Consider the following 21,360-nt stretch of genomic DNA (forward strand, 5'->3'; position numbering starts at 1 on the left):
TTCATCATTCTTCTGTAGCACCACATTTCGAAGGCCTCAATCCTTGCTTTCTCCGCTGCGGTCATTGTCCATGCCTCACTTCCGTATAGGAGCATACTCCAGATGTAGGATCTTATAAATTGTTTCTTTACTTCCATACTTAAGTTTCCTGCTGTAAGCAGGTCTCTCTTTTGGTGGAATGCTCTCTTCGCCTGGGCTATTCTGCTGATAATTTCTTTCTTACTTCTCCCGTCACTAGTTATCTTGCTTCCCAAATAACAGAATTTATCCACCTCTATCAGTTTTTGCTTCCCTATTTTAATGTTAGTCTTGACTTCTTCTCTTCTGCTGCATACTAAGATCTTGGTTTTCTTTGTGCTTATTTTCAGTTGATATCTACCCATTACCCTACCCATATTAACTAGAATATTTTTCAAATCCGTCTCTGTTTCTGCTATAACGGCTATGTCATCGGCAAATCTTAGCATGCTAATTTTTTCTCCATGAATATTCACTCCCAATGCATTTTCTTTGATTTCATTAATGGCTTTCTCAATGTAAACGTTGAAAATTACGGGTGACAATGTACAGCCTTGTCGCACTCCTTTCCTAATTCTTGCTTCTTCACAGCTGGGCCCTGATTTTATCACCGCTACTTGGTTTTTGTATAAACTGTGGATGATTCTTCTGTCTTTATAAAGAACCCCGATTTCCTTTAGGATTCCGAGCATTGTGCTCCAATCCACGTTGTCGAATGGTTTCTCTAAGTCCACAAACGCAATGAACGTTGGCTTGTTCTTTTCCATTCTCTTCTCTATGAGCAGTCTTAGGGCCAATATTGCTTCCTTTGTGCCTTTGTTTTTTCTGAATCCAAATTGGTCCTCATCCAAGTACTCTTCTGCTTTTCGATCTATTCTTCTATAGATGATCCTTGTCAGTATCTTCGACGCATGTGTAGTCAGGCTAATGGTCCTAAAATCTTCGCAGTTCTCCGCTCTTTTCTTCTTAGGGATAGGGATTATAATGTTCCTCTCAAAGTCCTCTGGTATCTCACCTGTCGAATACATTTCACTAATGATTTTGTATAGCTGGTTCAACGTCTTCTCTCCTGAATATTTAATTGGTTCTGCAGGAATGTCATCAATGCCAGACGCTTTATTTATCCTGACGTCTCTCACAGCCGCATCAAATTCCGATCTTAAAATTGGGGCTCCCATGTCATCGGCATCCACTTCCCTCTCGTTTTCGATAGCATTCCTTCTGAGGCTGCTTCCATTGTACAAATCTTCCAGATATTCCTTCCATCTCTTCCCTTTTTCTTCGTTTTCAATCAGTAGTTCTCCGTTTTTGTCCCTAAGGGTATTACATCTTACGCCCCTTTCCTTAAAGTGGTTCCTCACTATCCTATAGGCGGCCTCTACTTTTCCGTGCTTAAGATTGTTTTGCACGTCTTCACAAATACTTTTCATCCACATTTCTCTAGCCTTCCGCGCTTTACGACATATTTCATTCCTTATTCTCTTGTAACGATTCTGTCCTTCCTCTGTTTTGGCAGCCTTGTATTTTCTTCTTTCTTCAATGAGATCTAATACTTTCTGCGTGATCCATGGTTTTTTCATAACGACTCTTCTTTTACCAAGAACTTCCCCAGCTGCTGCCTGCAGCCCACTTCTAATGGTTTTCCAGCTCTCTTCCATTGGTTTGTTGGTCGTATCCTCTCCTATTTTATTTTCTACAGCCTCTTTAAAAGCCAGTTGATGCTGAACCTCCCTCAATTTTTCAACCTGCCATATGTTTTTCACGGCTTTCTTCAACTTTTTAAATTTAAGGTGGCATTTCATCATAACTAAATTATGGTCACTATCGACATCTGCCCCTGGATAACTTTTGCAGTCCTTCACCTGGTTCCTGAATCTTTGTTTCACTAGAATGTAGTCGATTTGGAATCTTCTAAGGTCTCCTGGCATCTTCCACGTGTATCTTCTTCGCAGGGGATTTTTGAATAAAGTGTTGGTAACCACTAGTCTGTGCTCCGTGCAGAATTCAAGTAGCCTTTCTCCTCATTCATTTCGGTCACCTAAAATAATAAGATTTTCTTCCCCTCTTACCTGCTTGATAACTTCCGCTATATCTTGGTAGACATCTTCTACATCTTCATCTTCATAATCTGACGTAGGCATGTAAACCTGTATCACTACAGTAGCTACGGGTTTAGTATCTATTTTCACCATTACTATCCTTTCATTAAACTGCAGGTAGCTTTTAACACGCATCCCGGCGCTCTTTCTAAGCATTATGCCCACTCCAGCATTACCATTTAGCGATCCTGTGTGTATCATTCTGTAGCTTCCACTCCATAAGTCTCCTTCCTGGGGCCATTTCATTTCGCTGATGCCGAATACATCGAGGTTCATTCTTCGCATCTCCACCTTCAAGTTCTCCAGCTTACCGCAGGTGCGAAGTGATCTGACGTTCCATGTTCCTATCCGTAACATTCTATCACCTTTGACCGATGTACCCTCTCGAGTAGTCCCCGCCCGGAGATCCGAATGGGGGACTAGTTTACCTCCGGAATATTTTACCCGAGAGAATTCCATCATGTCATTATATAAATTGAGTGGAGTAGCTGCGACTCCTCAGGATGATAATGTGGTGGTTTCCCCTTGCCTTCCACATCGCAGTGCTACAGCCATTAAAGTAAATGTTACCACGCCCGTAGTGGAATGTGCGTCGCTGTACCGACCAGTATGGCCTCCACCTTCGCACATGTGAGGAAGAGCTGCTACCCTCTCCCCGGGTGTTGAGAGGCATAATTGTTGGCGGCCCCCAATCGCCAAGTCACGGTATCTTCACAGGTTTTGGTATCATTTAAATAGTCTACCTTACCCAAGGGTAGCCCAATACCCCCTCAGATCACCGCCGCTTTTTGTCCACGACTGCTTATTCGACAAGAGAACTCGCTTATCTCGCAGCTAACCTCTATATCTAAAGGTCGACCCACCATCCGCAACCCGGTGGACGCACTCGGTGGCTTTAAGCTCAGCCGCGAGATACATCAAATGTGGATTCGAAATTTTAAATAAATGTTTCAGTGAATGCAGTATCCCATCTGATCCTCTCTTCACATGCACCGTCACACTTTGACGCTAGCCCTACTTATGAGCCATTTTGTTTCAGGTTTCCGAAACGGGTTGTGTAACAGAATTTCAGCCATGGAAAATTTTAAGGAAAAATACTACAGGCACATAGTGTGACTCTTCCCAGGAGATTGAACAATTATCGGGGGAACCTCAGAATCATAGGATAATAACCACATCAAAAATAACTACATCACCAATTTCAGAAAACCACCCTCGGCCCTCCATCAGCCCTCTGACATTTTTTTGTTTCCAAGATCACACACACCATAAATCATTGTCTTCAGAGGAAAATATCAAGTTACATGAGAACAATAGAAGCATATTTCATCCATACCCCATCTAACCAACTGACCTTTTTCGGCCTACCTGCTTCAGTTCTCTGTTTCTGGAGGACAAATGCTAAGAGAGAGACTTTCTGGGCCCGAAGATGTCTTGATAGCTTTGGCCATTGGATGACATACACGAGATTTAAAAAAGAATGAGACCAAATGCGACACATTTCTGGCATATTTAGGTTTTTTCATTTCAAATTGATTGCCACTAAGTTTTCTAGTTACAACTGCCCTATACTAACATTCAACTTTGTCGAAACAGCACAATTTTCAAAGAAACAAGCACATCATTAGCACCCTCAATCAAGTGGGGACGGACTGGAAACGCCAACTGCATAAATCACGTAGCTCGCCCGGCTTCGCTTTGAAGGCAACGACGTCACAAAATAGCATGATCTGACATGCTCGTCCTTGACTCCCTCATTCATAGTCTAGCAGCTTGAAAGATGGAGGGATCACGCTCCTTCCCCTCCACCTCTCCTTTACGCACCTCTCCTACCCACTCCTTCCTCTCGAGATCGCTGAGCGGTCGTCTTGTTCTGTTCCCGCACCTCGTAGCATTTGAAGTCAATGTTGTTATAAACATTGTCAATTATGTCGCTGATTGCGCCGTTGCAATTTAATTTAATGATATATTGATAAAAATGTATTTCGTTGAGTGGAAACATTATTATTGAGACAAGGGGAGCTCAACATATACTGTGGCATGAAACTATCGCGAGGAAGAGCAAATACACCTCACCAGTACTGAAGCATTTGTAGGTGAAACACAAGTCAGCATGTGATGAGAAAGTGACAAAATTTAGAGGAAAATTTGTGCAAAGTAGAACTTGTTTAGTGAGTTTCTGAAGGGACCACAAAAAATGAACCTGTTATCCAGGAAAACGTGCTAACCAGGCAAGTAGATAATAGCAATCGGGGTGATTGCACCCATTGCACCCTGTGGAAAAGTCGTCATTATTACAATTACTTTCGGAAGTTCTCGCAGTATCACCTTCCTGAACCCTTTTCACATTGAATATCAAGAAAATGAGCATTGCAAATTGCAAAAACAGTACCATATGAATGAAAATCACATTGTTTCATAGATTTCCCTGAGATGATTACATAAAAACGGAGTCATTCTCCCATGATTTGTCATGTATATGTTTTAAAAGGATAACTCTGACCATATCATTTAGTTGTTTTAAATAATCATAAAAATTGGCAATTCTTTATTTACCATAAATCACGGCAACTGCCTTAACCTTAGTTCTTGGAATGAAACCATATCAATGGTTATATCGATTGGTATGCTGATATTGATATGACGATTAATAACGCACTTAAAGATAATTACAAGCACATTTTCATATTTTACAGTTTCAATTCACTTTAAAAAATTCTCATTCTCAAAAAAAGTCTTATTTCTACTTATTGTGCCAATGATCAAGTATTTTTGCGTTAAGCTTTGCATGGTGGTCAAAAGCATTGTCTGCTCCCTCAACACTTGTCAAGTAATGATGCACGTACCCCTTGCATTGAGAAATGCATTTGGATGCTTCACAGTCGTAGAATGAGAGATGTGGGATGAAAAAAGAGAAGGTCAATGACTGATAATAACAAAATAACTTATAATTTCAAAGGTTTAAACATCTTGCGGGCCTCTTCATGGCAAGTAATGGAGCATACTACCCAGGAAAGTGCCACTATTTAACCCGGCAACGCCCGACGTCACCTACAGGTGACACACTTTTGTGAACACATAAAATGCAACAATGTAATCTTAGGGGCACGGTATGTTTTCGTTACATTTCTTTGAGCCTTTCTGCACCCCATATTGGATTATCATATTGTTTCGGCGACAGAGGAGTCTTCAGTACACCTTTGAATAGAAGACAGTGAGGTTGTGTGTGGATTTTTGTGACAAGACCTACTGTTATGGCCTGTAAACTTCAGAAGAGGTACGTAAATGATATTATCATTTTAGTTTTGATGACTAAGTATATGTAAGTTCTTACATAAAATAAAATGCATTGAAAAATTTCATTCCTATAGCAAATGAGGTACTTCGAATTTTTGATGTCACCTACAGGTGACGTTGGGAAGTGAAGCATCTTGATAGGCTGCATTTATGGGAAAGGCTTCATGGAACGTTTCAAACTCTCCATTTCACTCATATTGAACTTCTTAAATATTTAAGCGGATTTATTCCCTGCTAATAGTTTAAAAAAAACTTTTTACTGTTTCTCTGAGCTTGATGGAAAATTTTCATGTCAACAATTTTAAGTGGAACTATGTATTTACACGGAATTATCTTATTATTTCTGTGCTTACTGTTGTGTTTAGTTTATTCTAAAATTCTGGGTAAAATATATGGACGTTCATTGTATTTTCATAATTTAATATTATGAATTTTTATTTTATAACTATGCATATGGTGTTAATTAAAAATATTTTAATCAAATTTTTATTTGCATTGATAATATTTCATGTTGCTCTTTTAGCTCACAACTGCACGAAATTTTAGAATATTACAGTTTGATCACCACAGTGATAATTTGGATCACGCTGATATTATTTTAGTTCCTGAGGAAGATGGAGATGTTACGGAGGAAGAGTGTGGTGATGAAACCGTGGCAGATATGAATAATTTGCCACCAAGGATACTTCGCTCACAAGTGGAAATAAGCACTCACTCGTATACTTCTGTGAATGATGTAAGATAACATTTATCTAGGGACTCTTCTGAAAAACATCGGTACTTCTAAAGCAAATTTTTATGAATGAATAATTCAACTTACATAGTTCAATAAGTATCACTAATACAGGATTCGGGAGAAGCTTCAATTGAAAGTCTACCATCCGATGTCGGTGGAACAACAGTGGAGCGAAAGCCACCAAAGAAAAAAGTAAAGGCGCACGAGTACAGAGAAATTGGACTAGCGTAGTGTGACGGTCACGCCCGTCACGGTCTTGTTCCGGGGGTTGGGCGGCGGCCGCCCTGGGCTCGCGTAATCTTCCAAAGCTAGGTCTTTCTCCTTTCTTTTCCCCTTCCCCACCACCCTTAGCGTTCCAGCCCCCAGGCATGCGTGTGTGTGTGAATGGGTATTCTGGTGATCTTGGGTCGAATGACCAAGTGGTTATATAATGATGTAACGGCCACTTGACCCGGCCGAGTTGTTTTATATAAGTCTTTTTGTGCAATGTCATGTGACCCTCTCCACCCCGCAAGTGGTGAATATAAGGCAGGTGGAAGGGAGTGATAGGGGGTCTTCCTTCTTTGGAGCCGCGTTAGCTGGTTGTGAGGTACTACGGAGTCCGGGGATTGATTTGGTGAAAGTTGTCTGATAAGTTGTCAGTTACTTTACGAAAAGTGTTCAGCAATTTGTCTTACGAGTGAGACTTGGACAACCATCGCTGAGCATCGCTGGGAAAGCTGGGCCAGGCAAAGGGCATATTGAGGTGCAAATTGGAGAACGCCGTGCTAACCGGAGTGCAAGGACTGCCTAGTCGAGGCGGGACTTGCCATCTGTCGAAATTTCGCTCCGCGGGCGTGAATGCCACAGCATCCTTCGCGAGCAGGAGGAACGACGGAGACGGAGGCATCCAGCGTTAAAGCACCAATCCTGCCCAACTTAAGCCTGCAGAAGAGGAGCGAGAAGTTACGAGCGACGAGGCAGTGGGTGTGTATCGGCCACACAAACTTGTGTCGCCCTACCATATAAAACCCCCCCCCAGAAAACGCCGTATAATCGCCCTCCAAGTATCCCCAGTGATTACTTCCCACTGTATAACTGGACAATTAGACAACTTCCCTTTTCTCACCACAATCGCTAAGTAATTCAAAGGACTCCATCGCCTTCAGCAATTCATAATCAATTCAGTGCTCTAATGAACTGTAGTTGACTCATATCTGCCTAATATTCACTTACGCTAGAAGGGTAATTGATCCACGATTATTGTAAATTCATTGTTAAATCATTGTGTGTTGCTAAAATTTAATTCATTTATGTTTCACGTACATCATCCATAATATTGATCACCCATCACATCCCTCACTAGGATTATTCTTGTATTTTTTGTGTCAAGGGTTATTTTTGTTGGTAATTGTAAATTTAACCAGTGCAATATATATATAAGTGAAATTGAACCTAACTCGAGTACGTGTGGTTATTTGGGGCGTCAGCTGGGGAGCTGGGGCTGCGTTGTTCCTGATTACCTCACCCTTGAATCGTTCCTAACCCACTTCCCGATCTCAAATCCCTCGATAAATGAGAAAACGACCTACCAAAAAGGAGGAATTCTTCGGGGTTTGTCAATATAGGGGCGGGTTGTAGGTCGCCGTGGGGACGAAACGTCCCACCCTGTTGCCGAGGACCCTCCACAAGTGTTGTCGGTTTCCCCGCCTTCGCCGCGGCCACCACAGAAAGCGGCGAGGTGGAATGGACCGTCACAGTAGAGAAAACTTTGTCCCAAGTGGTAGAGGAGATTCAGAGCAGCAGGTGAATGAAGTTAACAAATTTGATATGTCTCCAGTTCAGTGCTTTGAATCCATGTACGGTGACGAAATCATTTCATATATTGTTAAAATGTCTAACTTTTACGTCTTGCAAAGGAACCATACTTTAAATTTGACGTCAGAGGAATTAGAAGTATACATTGCTCTCTTACTACTAACAGGCTAGCTAACACCGAAGTACATTCGAATGCTTTGGGAAACAAAGTCTGACACCCACAATAATCTTATTGCGAATTGTACTCGGCGTGACAGGTTTTTTGAACTCCAGAAGTATTTACATCTTTGTGATAATATTAACCTGCCAATAGGAGATAAATTTGGAAAAGTGCGTGAATATTTTAGATTTTTGAACAAAAATTTCATAGAAAACTTTCAAATATGTAGCATCCTCACATATTTAAATAGACGAAACCATGGTGCCTTATTACGGACGGCATAGCACTAAACAGCACATGCATGGAAAACCATTGCGGTTTGGCTACAAGTTGTAGTCTTGTGCAACGCGATTGGGGTATTTAGTTTCCTTTGACCCCTATTAAGGAGCAAAAGCTGCGCAGCATCCTCTGCAACCGGAATTTGGGTTGAGCGGTGCTGTAGTTTTGGAAATGCAGAGTAGATTACCTTCAGATTTCGGACCAACAATTTGTACTTTGATAATTTTTTTTCTAGCTTTCCTCTAATATCCAGGCTAACAGAGCTCAACACAGGTGGAACTGGCACTATTAGGGAGAATAGGCTAGATAAATTCCCTCTAGAACCATCTCCTTTGCTAAAGAAAAAAAGAGAGGCTCGCTTTCACTGAAAGTCACGTGTGATCTTTCTGTCGTAAAGTGGCATGACAATAGCATTGTTACTATTGCATCCAACTGCCATAGCGCAAGTCCAGTGAGTGCAGCGGACAAAATTGACGTTGTTCAAGGAAAAAGATGTTGAATTCAAGTATCCTGCACATATGCGGTTAGAAAATACAATAAAAATATGGGGGGAGTGTTAAGATTGGATGAAAACCTACCCTCCTTGAGAGTCAGCCACAGAGAAAAAAAGTGGTATTTTCCCCTGTTTGCCTTTGGGCTAGATGCGGCCTACCATGCTTGGAGAGCGGCCTACTAAAATGCTTGGAGAGTGTTCAAAGAACACACAACTGAAGAATTTTCATATAGTGACTTCAGAAGAAGTATTGTGCAGGTACATTGTGGACTATACGGAAAACCACCTTCGCAAAGTACAGCGCGAGGAACCGTGGCCGCAAGAATTCCCCTTGAAGTTCGGCTTGGTGATGATACAGATGAACATGTCAAACAGCATTGTTCTCAACGTCGTTGTGCTAAATGTTACCAGACGACAAGGATTATGTGCAAAAACTGTAAAGTTGGCCTTCATATTCAATGCTGGTATGATTTCCATGGGAGAAATTAAATTCAGGGAAAAATCACTTTTCTGGTTTTTAGGTTCAAAAGTGCCTTTTGTTATTTTTTATCCACGCATTTCATGTGTGTTGCACAGAATACATTTTAAAAATTATGTAACTTTCATGATTTCTTGTTCTAAAAATGTGTGTAAATAAAATTAATATAAATCTTGAAAATCCTCTCTTATATTTTATTCATTCAAAATTAGAAGGCTATTGCCCAACGTCACCTGAGGGTGACACCCCTCCTGTTCTAAAACCAATACAACAAATACTTAAAAAACAACTTTAACCACCTAATGGAGATGATTTTAGCTCACAATGATCAAATTAACATTAATGTACTAAAAATTCTGAGCTTGGGAACTGACGGGTAAAACATGCTAACCAAATACAGTGCAACCTCGATATAACGACACCCCACGGTGCACTAATAAACACTCGCTATAGCGAATTGTCGCTTTACCGGAGGTGTAGCAAATAATAGCCAATATACCCGTTGCAAACAGATATACAGGAACAGGAATGGTGCGGCGACAGATAAACATCTATCCGATAAACGTAAGCATAAATCCAGACAAAAGGTGATGTTTTTTTTGCATCACTAAATTTCCTTACTCAAACAACGACTAACTATTCAAACAATTTATAAGCGCCGCACTGAATAAAAATCATGGAAAGCATTATTTCGTCAATCATTATGCCAATGCACAACCGACGAAGCCATTTTTCTACGCACTTAATTAGTTCATTTACGTGATCATTCTATTATTTTGGTATTTTCCACTGAAAATTCAAAAATTAACTGATAAAACAGTATCGCGGTTATTTAATGCCTCAAATGTTTCCATTGGTGTATGTTTATTGTTTCTGTACGTTAAGCGGCAGTGAAGTGAAATAACGCATTACATTTGTTTCTACAGGCAAAAACGGTGGAAGGTTGTATAACGCTGCCGCCTTGGAAGACTTTTTTCTATCAGATAATGTAATATCTTCATCATCTACGGTAAAACGTTTGCTAAGCTTGAAAAATGATGTGATTAAAATTGCCGTTGTTGAAAAAGTTTCTTTTTCAGTGTTACGCTCGCGACGTATTTTAAATAACACACCGAGTTTACCACGGCACTGCAAACGAGAGTTAGTTGTTCTGTGAGTTCTTCCAGCGGCCACCAGAGGATGCTCGGCTACCCACGTGACAAAAGAGAGCGCCAGTACGACTCCGACCACTGACGTGAATAGTTCACCCTTGTAAATCCACAACGGAGAATAAATACGTCCATCCGGACAATTCACGCTGAGTATCATTGCTTCGTACATCCTACATCATCGCTAAGGCGCACTACCTACCTTTAGAGGCATCATTGCAAGAAATACCTCATACTGCAAGGGTTTTATCGGGGAGTTGTATGTAAAAAAGTTCTGTTTCGTCTATGTTATATGACGCGGGGAATACTTCTAAAGATACTTATGATCGGAGTCCTTTCTTCCACGACTTCGGGTTTACACCGCAGGCATCACCAGCAATTATGAGGGGAGATAACGCTTTGGTGCTTCGCATTAGTATAATCAACCTTCCGCACTCTTAAAATTCTCGATTCGTAATCTATCCCTGAAATAATCCGCTTTAGGCTTGGGCGTAGCCTCTTTCTCAGAAGTTCCCGCAGATTTGAATGGGCAAAACCACCCGAACAAAGCTCCTTATAACTCTTCATCGTCTGCATTCCTTGGGCACTTTTTTTTTTTTAATTTTGCAGGGCGAAAAGGAAGATCAATTAATTTCGACACTCTCATATTACTCCTTTATTTTTATTTTCTCGCTTAGACGTGTTTGGTGTTTTTTTGGCCATGGTGAATGCCTGCCATCAAATGCTTTCTATTCACACAACTCACGGGCGTGCGGGTATGCTGCCGACTGCTTTCTGCCGCCTGAGGAACAAAAGAAGATTAAGCATTCGCGAATGCTAATGCCACAATATTTTCACCAAAATTAACTACTTATTTATCAAACGACAGTTTACCACATAAATTTGAGACTGAGCACTCCATTAACTTCATTTCTAACAGATCGCTAGCAATTACAGAGGTTAAGGAGTCTTGATGAAAGTCTTTCGGCGGTGAAACCCTCGCTATGGCGAGAGCCAACACCAAAAGGGTCTCGTAAAAACGAATATTTTAACACTCTTCTTATATGGTCAATTGAAGGTGCATCGGCTATCTCTCGTTACAGCGGGAGTGTTGCTATAGCCCGTACTCGCTTTAAAGAGGTTCCACTACACCAAATACGTGCGTGTAAGAGGCGCACCTTCTTTTCCAAATGCCGAAAATGAGGGTGCGCCTCTTACACAAACTTCTTATCTTCCCCCCTCCCCTTCACCGGTCGCAAGACTAAGGGGAACTGAGCGGCCTTGGTTTTCAGCGTGAGTCAGTCATCTGAAGCCCTAGGTGAAAAACAAGTGGCAGGCAGGGGAGTTTTTCCCTTGGTGATGTATTTTTATAATGCTCCTTTTTGCTTTTCTTGTAAGCATCGGGCTATCACGTCGGTACCCCAGAGGTGAATATGGAAAAGATCGTGCAGGGTTTTTCACTCCGGAGCGCGTGCTAAATTTACTGCCACGAGTGGGCATCCCGCAGCATTAATATTGCAAATTGTAATCGCATATCAAACGTAGAGAAACGCGTAGTTTTGAAGGACATACCTGGTTCATAGTCATCATCTGTCTTGCCGAGTAATTTCCATTATGCTGAGGAGCTGATTTTTCAAAAATCATCTTCAGAAGCTAATATGAGGATTATTGCAACTGAAAATTATACTGGTGTTAAAACCTGCGGTTTAAAAAATTCAAACGAGTGTGTTCATCGTTGGACTAAAAGATGGATAGAAGAAATCGGAAATGCTTATAAGTGAAGAGCGCTGAAGGAGAGGTAGAGGGGAAGGAGCGTCCTCCGTCTTTCATGAAACGAGGCTAGGGGCGAAGGAGAAAGGGAAAAACACGTCCGAACTTGCATGTGGCGTCATTGCCTTCAAAGCGAAGGGGCGAAGGCGCAGCAATGTGATATACCCAGTTTGCGCTGCCTGAAGTTTGCAGTCCGTCTCGTCTTGTTTGAATGCGCTTATGCTACACTTGTTTCTTCCGATATTGTGATGTTTGGACTATTTTGAATATTAGTAGCCTTGTTTTAACTATAAATCTTTGTGTCAATCAATTAGAGCTTAAAAAACGCTGTCAGATATACGTTGCATTAGGTCTCATTCTTTTTAGAACCTCGTGCGTGTCATACAATTGCTGAAAGATATCGAGATATCTTCGAGCTCAGTAGGTGACTCACCTAGCATTTGGCCTCCAGAAACTAGGAGAATTGAACCTGGTTGACCGGAAAAGGTCAATTGTTGGGATGGGGTAGGGATGAAACATGTTTCCATTGTTCCCCTGTAACTTGATATTTTCCTGTGGGGTCTCGGAAAGGAAAAAAAATGGCAGAGGCATTGGCTGATGGAGGGCCGAGTGTGGTTCCGTTTAATCTACGAGGTGGTTATTATCCTAAGATTCTGAAATTGCCCCGATTTTTGTCCAATCTCTTGGGAAGGTTCATGCTATGTGCCTGTCGTGTTTTGCCTTAAAATTTTCCAAGGCTGGGGAGGGGGGGGGGGTTTAGGTGCAATTCTATTGCAATACTCCTGCGAGAGCTTTTAAACAAAATTGTTCGTGAGTAGGACATGCATCGCAGAGCAACGGCGTATGCGAAGAGAGGATCGGAACTCTTTCTACTCCCTCTTATGCCACTATTACCGCCGCAGTTATAAAAATTTCACCTTTCAATTAGTATTGAAAGATGAAATTACGATAACTGTCAAAATTCCAGGCATACGTCTGCAACACTACGCGATAGGATAAAAAAAATGCCGCAAAATGTTTTTTCTTTATAGCTTCGATGCTCAAAATAGGGGTGCGCCTCTAACACGTGTGTGCCCCTTACACACGCTTTTACGGTAGTTTCATCTGTATTTTGTTAGGATGGTATCCGGACAAGAGAAATTGCTGTATTAAGGAGGAAAACTTGCTGAAGAGGAATCTACTAACCAAGTTCCATTGTATTGTCAAATAATTGGAAATCTTACAAAAATGATTTTTAATCAGTTTAAAATCAAATTAGCATTCCTTTGATCATATGTAACCAGAAGAAACATGAATAATTACTTTGCTTTATAGCAGGCAATTAAAAATGCATTTGGATCCAAAAATGTCAGAAGATCCAACATGGAAATCAAGTATCCGATCTGGATCTGAAAAAATCCTGGATCCGTCCATCCCTACTTCTCTTAATAAACCTCATAAAATAAAAGGATCGGTTCCTTTTCTACAATAATGTAGCCACAACTGTCACCTTAGGTAACTTAGAGCAACATGTTGCAACAGAGAGTGAATACCATTGTAACCCAACCAGATGAAAGGTCAAACTGTCACAATTATTGCATGTGGTTGCTGTTGGTGCCCGTATATACAGAAACAAGGTGTTGAATATCTGTTTCATGGTAATCCAACTTTATTTCATACCAGCACATTATGCTGATCCCTATTTTGAAGCAATGTGCATTTGTACCACAGTATGTATTCTGTTATCTCTCACTGAAAAGGAATTTTGGAGTTCGAAAGCTTAATCATGGGAAGAGGCAACAATCAGAATCAACAAAGGTAAATTCCCCTCTGACATTATGCAATCTCTCATAGCCCTTAAAGTCCATTATAAAGGCACTTACAAGATGATTTTGGTGCAGTAGCAATTGGAGAATGACCCAATTAAAATATGCCCAAACTAAGGATGAGTCGGTTCTTAAATTTTTTCGGTTCTCGGTACCGGTCCAGTTCTCCCCCATTGGTTCTTGGTTCTTAATACTCGGTTCCAAGGATGAACTCTTATTATCTGAATTATTGGAAAATTTAAATGAACAACCGCAAGAAGTGAATGAGATTAATTTCACTAAATATGTAAATTAGCAAGAAAGCTGTATAAAAAAAACTTAAGGTCGTCTCCATAATTTTATTTGCCAAGCAAAAAAGTTTAAATAACAAGTTAAAGAATGCATGATCGACCAATATGTTACATTACATCAGGCAGCCACTGGTTCTTTCTCCAAGTTTTGATTCAACATTCAACATTTTTACCCCATCTGGGTCTAATCTATTCTTTTTTGGCAGAAATATTGCCGCGAACAGACGTTCACTGAAAACAGTAGTGGTCGATGTTGATTTTGAAGGGCCGAGCAGAATATGCTTGGAGCACAATATACATACTGCCTACCATCAGGATCAATAGGGGAAACTCCCTCATCCTCAGACGACATCATCCGTTAATTTCTTGTAACTTGTGAGTCAGTTCTCAATATATTCTGTATTCTACGACGTAGCTTAAATTGTTACTGGAATTGACAAGTTATTCACATGCTTCACTGTCACATTTCTTATAACCTCAACAATAAACTGCTCAACACGCTGGTACTGCAATACCGTGGATAAACTGAGCGGTCGTGTGTTAATGCAAAATTGCAATGCAGTGTTACATTCTGCAGGATAAGATGCAGGGGAGAACAGATGTGCCTGGATATGAGGTAGATGATTTTAACTTCTTTTCCACTCTGTGGAGTCATGCATGGGCTGAATGAGATTGCAAACTGTCTGCCACAATTAAGCAGAATATTATGATCACTTTCACTTCCCTACAATCATATCATTGACACCAAAATAATACATAATACACTATGCCCTCTGTGAAGAGAGAACTTTTAGGTCAATATATTGTAACGGTACGGATCGTAGTCGGCCCGACGCGTAAATTAATATAATCGCGGCTGGTTTACGTCTGCGCGCACACTCGCATTTTGGCATCGGGGAGTGAAAAGCGGCACAAAATATCTGAGTGGAGTGTTAATTTTATGTTTAAATGTATAATATTTGTGTTACAAAAGTGAAATGCAGTGAAAAAGTGTTAAGTTGGATTTCCGGGAGAGGCGACGTTGTGGTTCTCTCCCGGAAAGCATTCGAAAACCCGCCTCTAAATTGTGTGAAAGAGGGCGTTAGTGGGTGAATCGGAGGTGTTCATGGGTAGAAGAGAAGTGATAAAAGGCGAAGACGCGAGGTCTAGCTCTCTCTCTCTCTCATATGGGCTGGCACTTATCAAGTTGAATTGTGACTGCAGTGACAAGCAGTGGCAGCCCAACTTCAGCAGGTGGACGTAGTTTCATGCACATGGACGACTGGCGAGGGGTGGCTTGGACATCAAGGAAGGACGTAAGCTTGGAATTTCCCAACACCGTAAAATTCCTTTGCAATCCAGATTGTTCCCCTCCAAAAGTCCCTAGTGAACTCTCCATTTAAGGCCCTAGTGAATGCGCTGTTGACCTTCGCTCTGTAAATGACGGGCGAACGACTGGTCTTTCGTCACGGCCCTGCAAGATTTGGGTGCTCGCATAGAGAAGATAGAGCAATAATTGTGCATCTTTGGTAGTTACTTGGCGTATCATTGAGCCCTGATTTGAGACGGGTGGCCATTTGAACTAACTTATTTTTGATTTCATAATTGCCATGAAACGCAACTCTTGTGAGTTTCACTCAACACCATCACATTTGTTCATTGATCCATCCGAATTAGTGAATTTGTCATTGGAAAAGATAATTGTCTTTATGTAATAATTATTTGTGAAGTGCTATTGGTATTTTGAAGGAGAAGACGTGTGGTTAAATTTCATGTCGGAGGTGACGCCGTTGAATTATTGACGAAGAGTTGTCATTTGTGATTGGGGTAATATTTTTTTCTCATGTGTAAAATTTTGGATCGATGCCACTTAGTTCATTAAAATCAGTTGTAAAAAGGATTTTATGGAATTTGCTATTATTTGCCATTGCCACAAGTGCCTTCAGTCCATTTGTGAGTGAGTGTGCGCGTGGGCGCGTTCGAGTGGGGGACCTGATTTGGGGCCCTGAAAAGGTAAGCCAAAGTAGGGGCATTATTGTATTTTGGGGAATTTATGATCACATGTCCGGTGGAGATCGAACGGGAGTCGATCGGGCGGCTCTCACGGTTTGAACCATTACAATATGTATACACAATTAATTTGTATGGCACATGGCTAGTCATCTACACATTGTAAATCTGAGAGTTCAGAAACAACTACTAAAGACTTACCGATAAGCAAAACTCTCTGCCTGTTTTCTTGAGCCTATTAGCTGCACAATAGCAAAAAATTGCTGGAAACCTTCTATTTTTTCCTGTTTCTCCAAAACTAGCATAAAGTGGTTATTAAAACATGACTGCATCATTACCCAGTCCACAGCCCCAGGGAGGTTAATATCTGTGGCCAGGAATACAATATCCTCACCTGTAAAGTAAATATTACATGCTAATTTTAAAGTAGTCAATCAACTATTACAATGTACTATGTATACAAAAGCCATTTAAGAAATCAACCTCATATTAGGATTTACCCCGGGTGTAACTGGGTCAAAAAGTATTCTTCAAATCACAATGGGAGGACTTCACTCAAAAAGATCATAAAAATTGATATTAACTATCACTAATTTCTGTTTATGGTGACTAAAAAATTAGCCGAGCTAGACATCACTTTCCAATTTTCATTTTAAGAGAATGCCACAGAGAGGTTGAAAGACATGGAAGAACATTTTTCACAATTACCAAGAACATCGTGCAACTACGTACTAGTACTAGTGAGGATGATACCTTATCTATCAAGGTAAAAAAACATTAATGATAGTCATTCACTTACAATCACCAATCCAATGGCATCACCTATTATACCATTACTAGAATAAAATATTTAAGTCAGTTAAAAGCTTAGAATGCTGTGAGTGTTGCAACTATTTGTAACAAAGCACACGCTTCGAGAGAATACTGCCTCTGTAACAATTACTTTGGTAATAATAAATGCTATTAATCACATTTTCACCTGATTACTTTATAAGGAGGCCATAAATATACTTATTTTAGATCAGTTTATATAAAAAAGTTGTTTATTTTTTTGAGGGAAAATTAATGCATCATGAGTTCACAATGAATAGAAAAAATGTAATACTACGACTTGGGTACATACTTCTTTTGGTAGATCAATTAAAGCAAAATACAACCATTACATAGTGTGTATCATTCCCAAGAGATGGCATTACCATCAGGGGAAGCTCAGGGACATAGGATAGCGACAGAATCGCACATTCCCCAAAATTAGATATCTCCCACCTATCAGCCACCGCTCTCATTCTTTTCTCCTCTCCGGGACCACACAATATTCTCCGAACACCCCAGATCATAGCTCCCACAAGGTTCATGTTACAGAGACCACAAATGATTAGCTTCAAAGGAAAATACCAAGTTACACCAGAAAAATCAAAACATGTTTCACCCCTGCCCCTTTCACCCCTGCCAACTGACCGTCTCCTCCCCAACCGCCACAATGCTCCCATTTCTGGAGGCCAACTGCTACATGAGTCTCCTATTAGGCCCAAAAGTATTTAACAATGGCTTTTAACAATTGAAACTGTGCCTTTATTGGATGTAAATACTAGTAATGTGCATGAGATTAAAAAAGAACTAAGACCTTAACTCGAGAAAGGTTCCCTGCAAGGAATCCAGGACTGCACATGAAAATGAGTGTTATAAATTAACAAAAATCTAACACGGAATTTTTCATGTAGCACGAGGGGTCCTAGAGAAATAGCTTCACCTTTATTGATGTTTTAAAATAAGCTTGAAATACGAGCAATAGTTTCAAGAAACTCAATCCCCCAACTTTAAGGGCTACAAAAGCATGAAGAGCTAGGCAAAACAGAGTGGCATGATACCTTTCTCAGAGGTCTACAACCTTTCCTGTTTTCCTGTTATTTCTGCCCATCCTATTACATTGGAGAAGGCACCATTTCTGCATCTATCCACATTAATAACCACTACCACTCCACCAGGTCCCCCCCATTCATTAAGCCTTACCCCCAACACAATAGCTTACACAACATAACTTTTGACCAATACCTTACTCTTTCCTTCATAGAAATACTCCCCAAAAATGCCACCAGCATTGAGGTGAGAACTAGGGAATTGACCCATATCTTGTTGCGACAAGCCTTCAAACCAGGCTAAATACAATGCACTTGCTGTGATCACCAATCCTCTCTTCTGCTCCCTCCCTCTTTTCTCCTCCCTCCCCCCCAAATCCAGGAGCTAGGCAAATAACAAATAATTTATTTTTCAGTGGATAGTTGTCGCAGCCTAAAGCCACAGAGCAAACAGAAAGCATTATCATGTGCATAGAAGAATATACTGAGGGCAAAAACGACACACATACGCATACAAGTCACGTGCAACAAAATCACTTACCCTGAAGAGTGGTGATTGATTTGTGGGACATTAAGAGGTGGGGCATCACTTGCTCAAGTGACCCCTCCCATTTACACAATGCGCCAGGGCAGGGACAGAGATATGGCCTGAACTCACATACTTCTTCGTGTTCTATTTTTTCCGTATGTAGTAAGGAAAGTTTGCAGCCAGAACTGGCAAATTTGCAAGGGAACATGACTGTACTCGCCACTTTCTCCATAGCAAGGTTTCTGATATTGCCTGAAAAATAAAAAGTTAAAATATTATATCCATTAAAATTATGAGACAAGGAAAAACACTCTAGAAAATTACTACCGCTTACATCAAAAATAGGATGTTTTGGTACCATTTGAAAAACAAATTGTTCCATTAAATTGTTGACTAGAATTTCTTAAAATGATGATTCATTTTTCCAGGGATCTGAGAGCAGTTGCCGAGTTGCAAATAGCAGTTGCCAAAGAAAATAATAATCCATGGAAGTAAAACTTCCTGTTTTTCACAAGTGCCTAATCGCAGAAACAGCTGTACCCTACAATACTGGGTTCAAAATAGGCAGTTATATTATCCAGTATTGTCAGCTGCAGCTGCTTCTGCCATTAGGCCCTCGTGCAAACCAGGAAGTTTTATTTCCAAGGATTATTATTTTCTTTGGCAACCAATATTTATGCTTTCAAATCCCAGAAAAAAAATGAATCACAAATTTACGAAATGCTAGTTTCTACAACTGAGCTAAAAATTTTCCACCGCGACACAGCAGGCTCAAGTAACTCCTGCAAACCACATTAAAGCCACACCAGTACTGACAGAATGATTTGCATGGAAAACAAACTTGATCAAACTGAACCAGACAACTTTAAAGCCTTTCATTGTCGGCATTGCAATGGTTCAATAGTCTAACAATGAAAATATATACAGGGAAATTAGCAGAAAAAAAATTTCAGTGGGCAAAAAAATTAACACTGGCTCAAGGGAGAGGCATTATAATTATATTTGGAAAATAAAGATCATTAAGGACACTACCAGTGCATAGTCCATAAAAATTAATGAAAGCTGGGGATTGCTTCCCCATGTTCTTTACCTCAGAAGGCTTGATTTTATGATACAAGCAGGCATGGATGTAGATTTTTGATGCCCTTGGATGGACGGCAACCCTCATTACACATATTAACATATTTTTTACACAATTTACTTCACTGACATTTCATTGCCCCACCAGGGGCAAATAACACAAGAAATTGCTACTCAAATTTGACCTATTTTCTATTAGCTAGAGCACTGAAATTTTCAGGATAGCTCACAACTGGACGGCGATGCAATGTTCTTGCACTTTTAGCATTGTCCGAACAGTATCTCGAGCATTATTCAGAAATTAAAATTAAAATAAAACATGCACCATTGCACTGCAATGCTTGTCCTACTCATGAACCATTTTGTTTAAAAGCTCTTGAAGGGGTTATGCAACAGAATTTTAGCCACAGAAAGTTTTACAGCAAAATACTACAGGCACATAGTGTGACTCTTTCAAAGAGATTGAACAACCATCAGGAGAATCTCAATGCCCTTGGATAACAACCACATCAAAAATGACTGTCGCAAATTAAAAAAAACACCCTCGGCTCTCCATCACCCCGAAGGAAAATATCAAGTTGCACGAGAACAACGGAAGCGTGTTTAATCCCTACCCCATCTCAACCACGGATCATTTCATCTTGTTTGCTTCGATTATCTGTTTCTGTAGAACAAATGCCGGGTGAGTGACTTAATGGACCTGAAGATGTCTCGATAGTTTTCAGCGATTGGATGAGTTATAGCAAGACTATACCAATACTCAACATTGTTCAAACAGTACAATTTTCGAAGAAACAGGCATGGCATCAGTACCATCAAACAAGAAGATGCGGAACTTGAAATGCCAACTGTATACATTACATAGGTCACCTGGCTTCGCCTCGAAGGCAATGAGGTCACAAAATAGCAAGACCTGACATGTTTGTCATTGATTCCCTCATTCATAGCCTCAATGATTAAAAGACGGGGGGAGCACGCTCCTTTCCCTACACCTATCCTTTGTGTGTTTCTGCTGCCCAACCCTTCCTCTTGCTGAGCAGTCGTCTCGTTATGTTCCCATAACTCATCACACATGACACAAATGCTGTTCTAAATGTTGTTAATTGTGTTTAGGATTGCGCAATTGAAATTTAATTTCATGACATACAGATAAAAATATCTTTCATTACGTAGAAACATTTTTATTGATATAAAAAGAGCCATTTGCAGGTGGAACGCAAGTCAGTATGCGATGAGAAAGTGATGAAATTCGGGGGAAACTTATGTGAGGAACATTAAAATTCAGTCAATGGTTTATCCACGGATTTTTATTTTAGGCACGGACATAGAAGAGTCTTGATGTGCTTGTTTGGATGGCAACACTTCTTATGCTTATTTTTTTCCCCTGATTTACTCCCTCTTCGTTGTTTCTCTTGCTTGTTTTTCTCGCTATGTAATTTGTTTATCCTTCCAGGCAAAATCTTGCTGCAATTTCAACCACTTCCTCATTTGCTAGAGTGCTGGATTTTAAGTATACTGGGACTAGCCATGGTGATAACTCTTACAGGAGTCACCTGC

The 21,360-nt window shown here is 40.4% G+C and overlaps 1 protein-coding gene across 4 annotated transcripts in view; it reads right to left on the minus strand.

Moving 5' to 3' along the window:
* The window catches only part of LOC124170825 (E3 ubiquitin-protein ligase Siah1-like), a 47,803-nt gene that overhangs the window by 8,830 nt on the left and 17,613 nt on the right, over window positions 1–21,360 (minus strand). For all 4 annotated transcript variants that reach the window (XM_046549804.1, XM_046549803.1, XM_046549805.1 and 1 more), the window contains exons 3-4: window positions 18,736–18,975; window positions 16,540–16,732 (exon numbers count right to left, since the gene is read on the minus strand). In XM_046549804.1, the coding sequence (XP_046405760.1) occupies window positions 16,540–16,732; window positions 18,736–18,975 (433 nt within the window). The remainder of the gene's footprint in view (window positions 1–16,539; window positions 16,733–18,735; window positions 18,976–21,360) is intronic.

Source organism: Ischnura elegans, chromosome X (genome assembly GCF_921293095.1).
Source record: "Ischnura elegans chromosome X, ioIscEleg1.1, whole genome shotgun sequence".
Taxonomy (NCBI): Eukaryota; Metazoa; Arthropoda; class Insecta; order Odonata; family Coenagrionidae; genus Ischnura; species Ischnura elegans.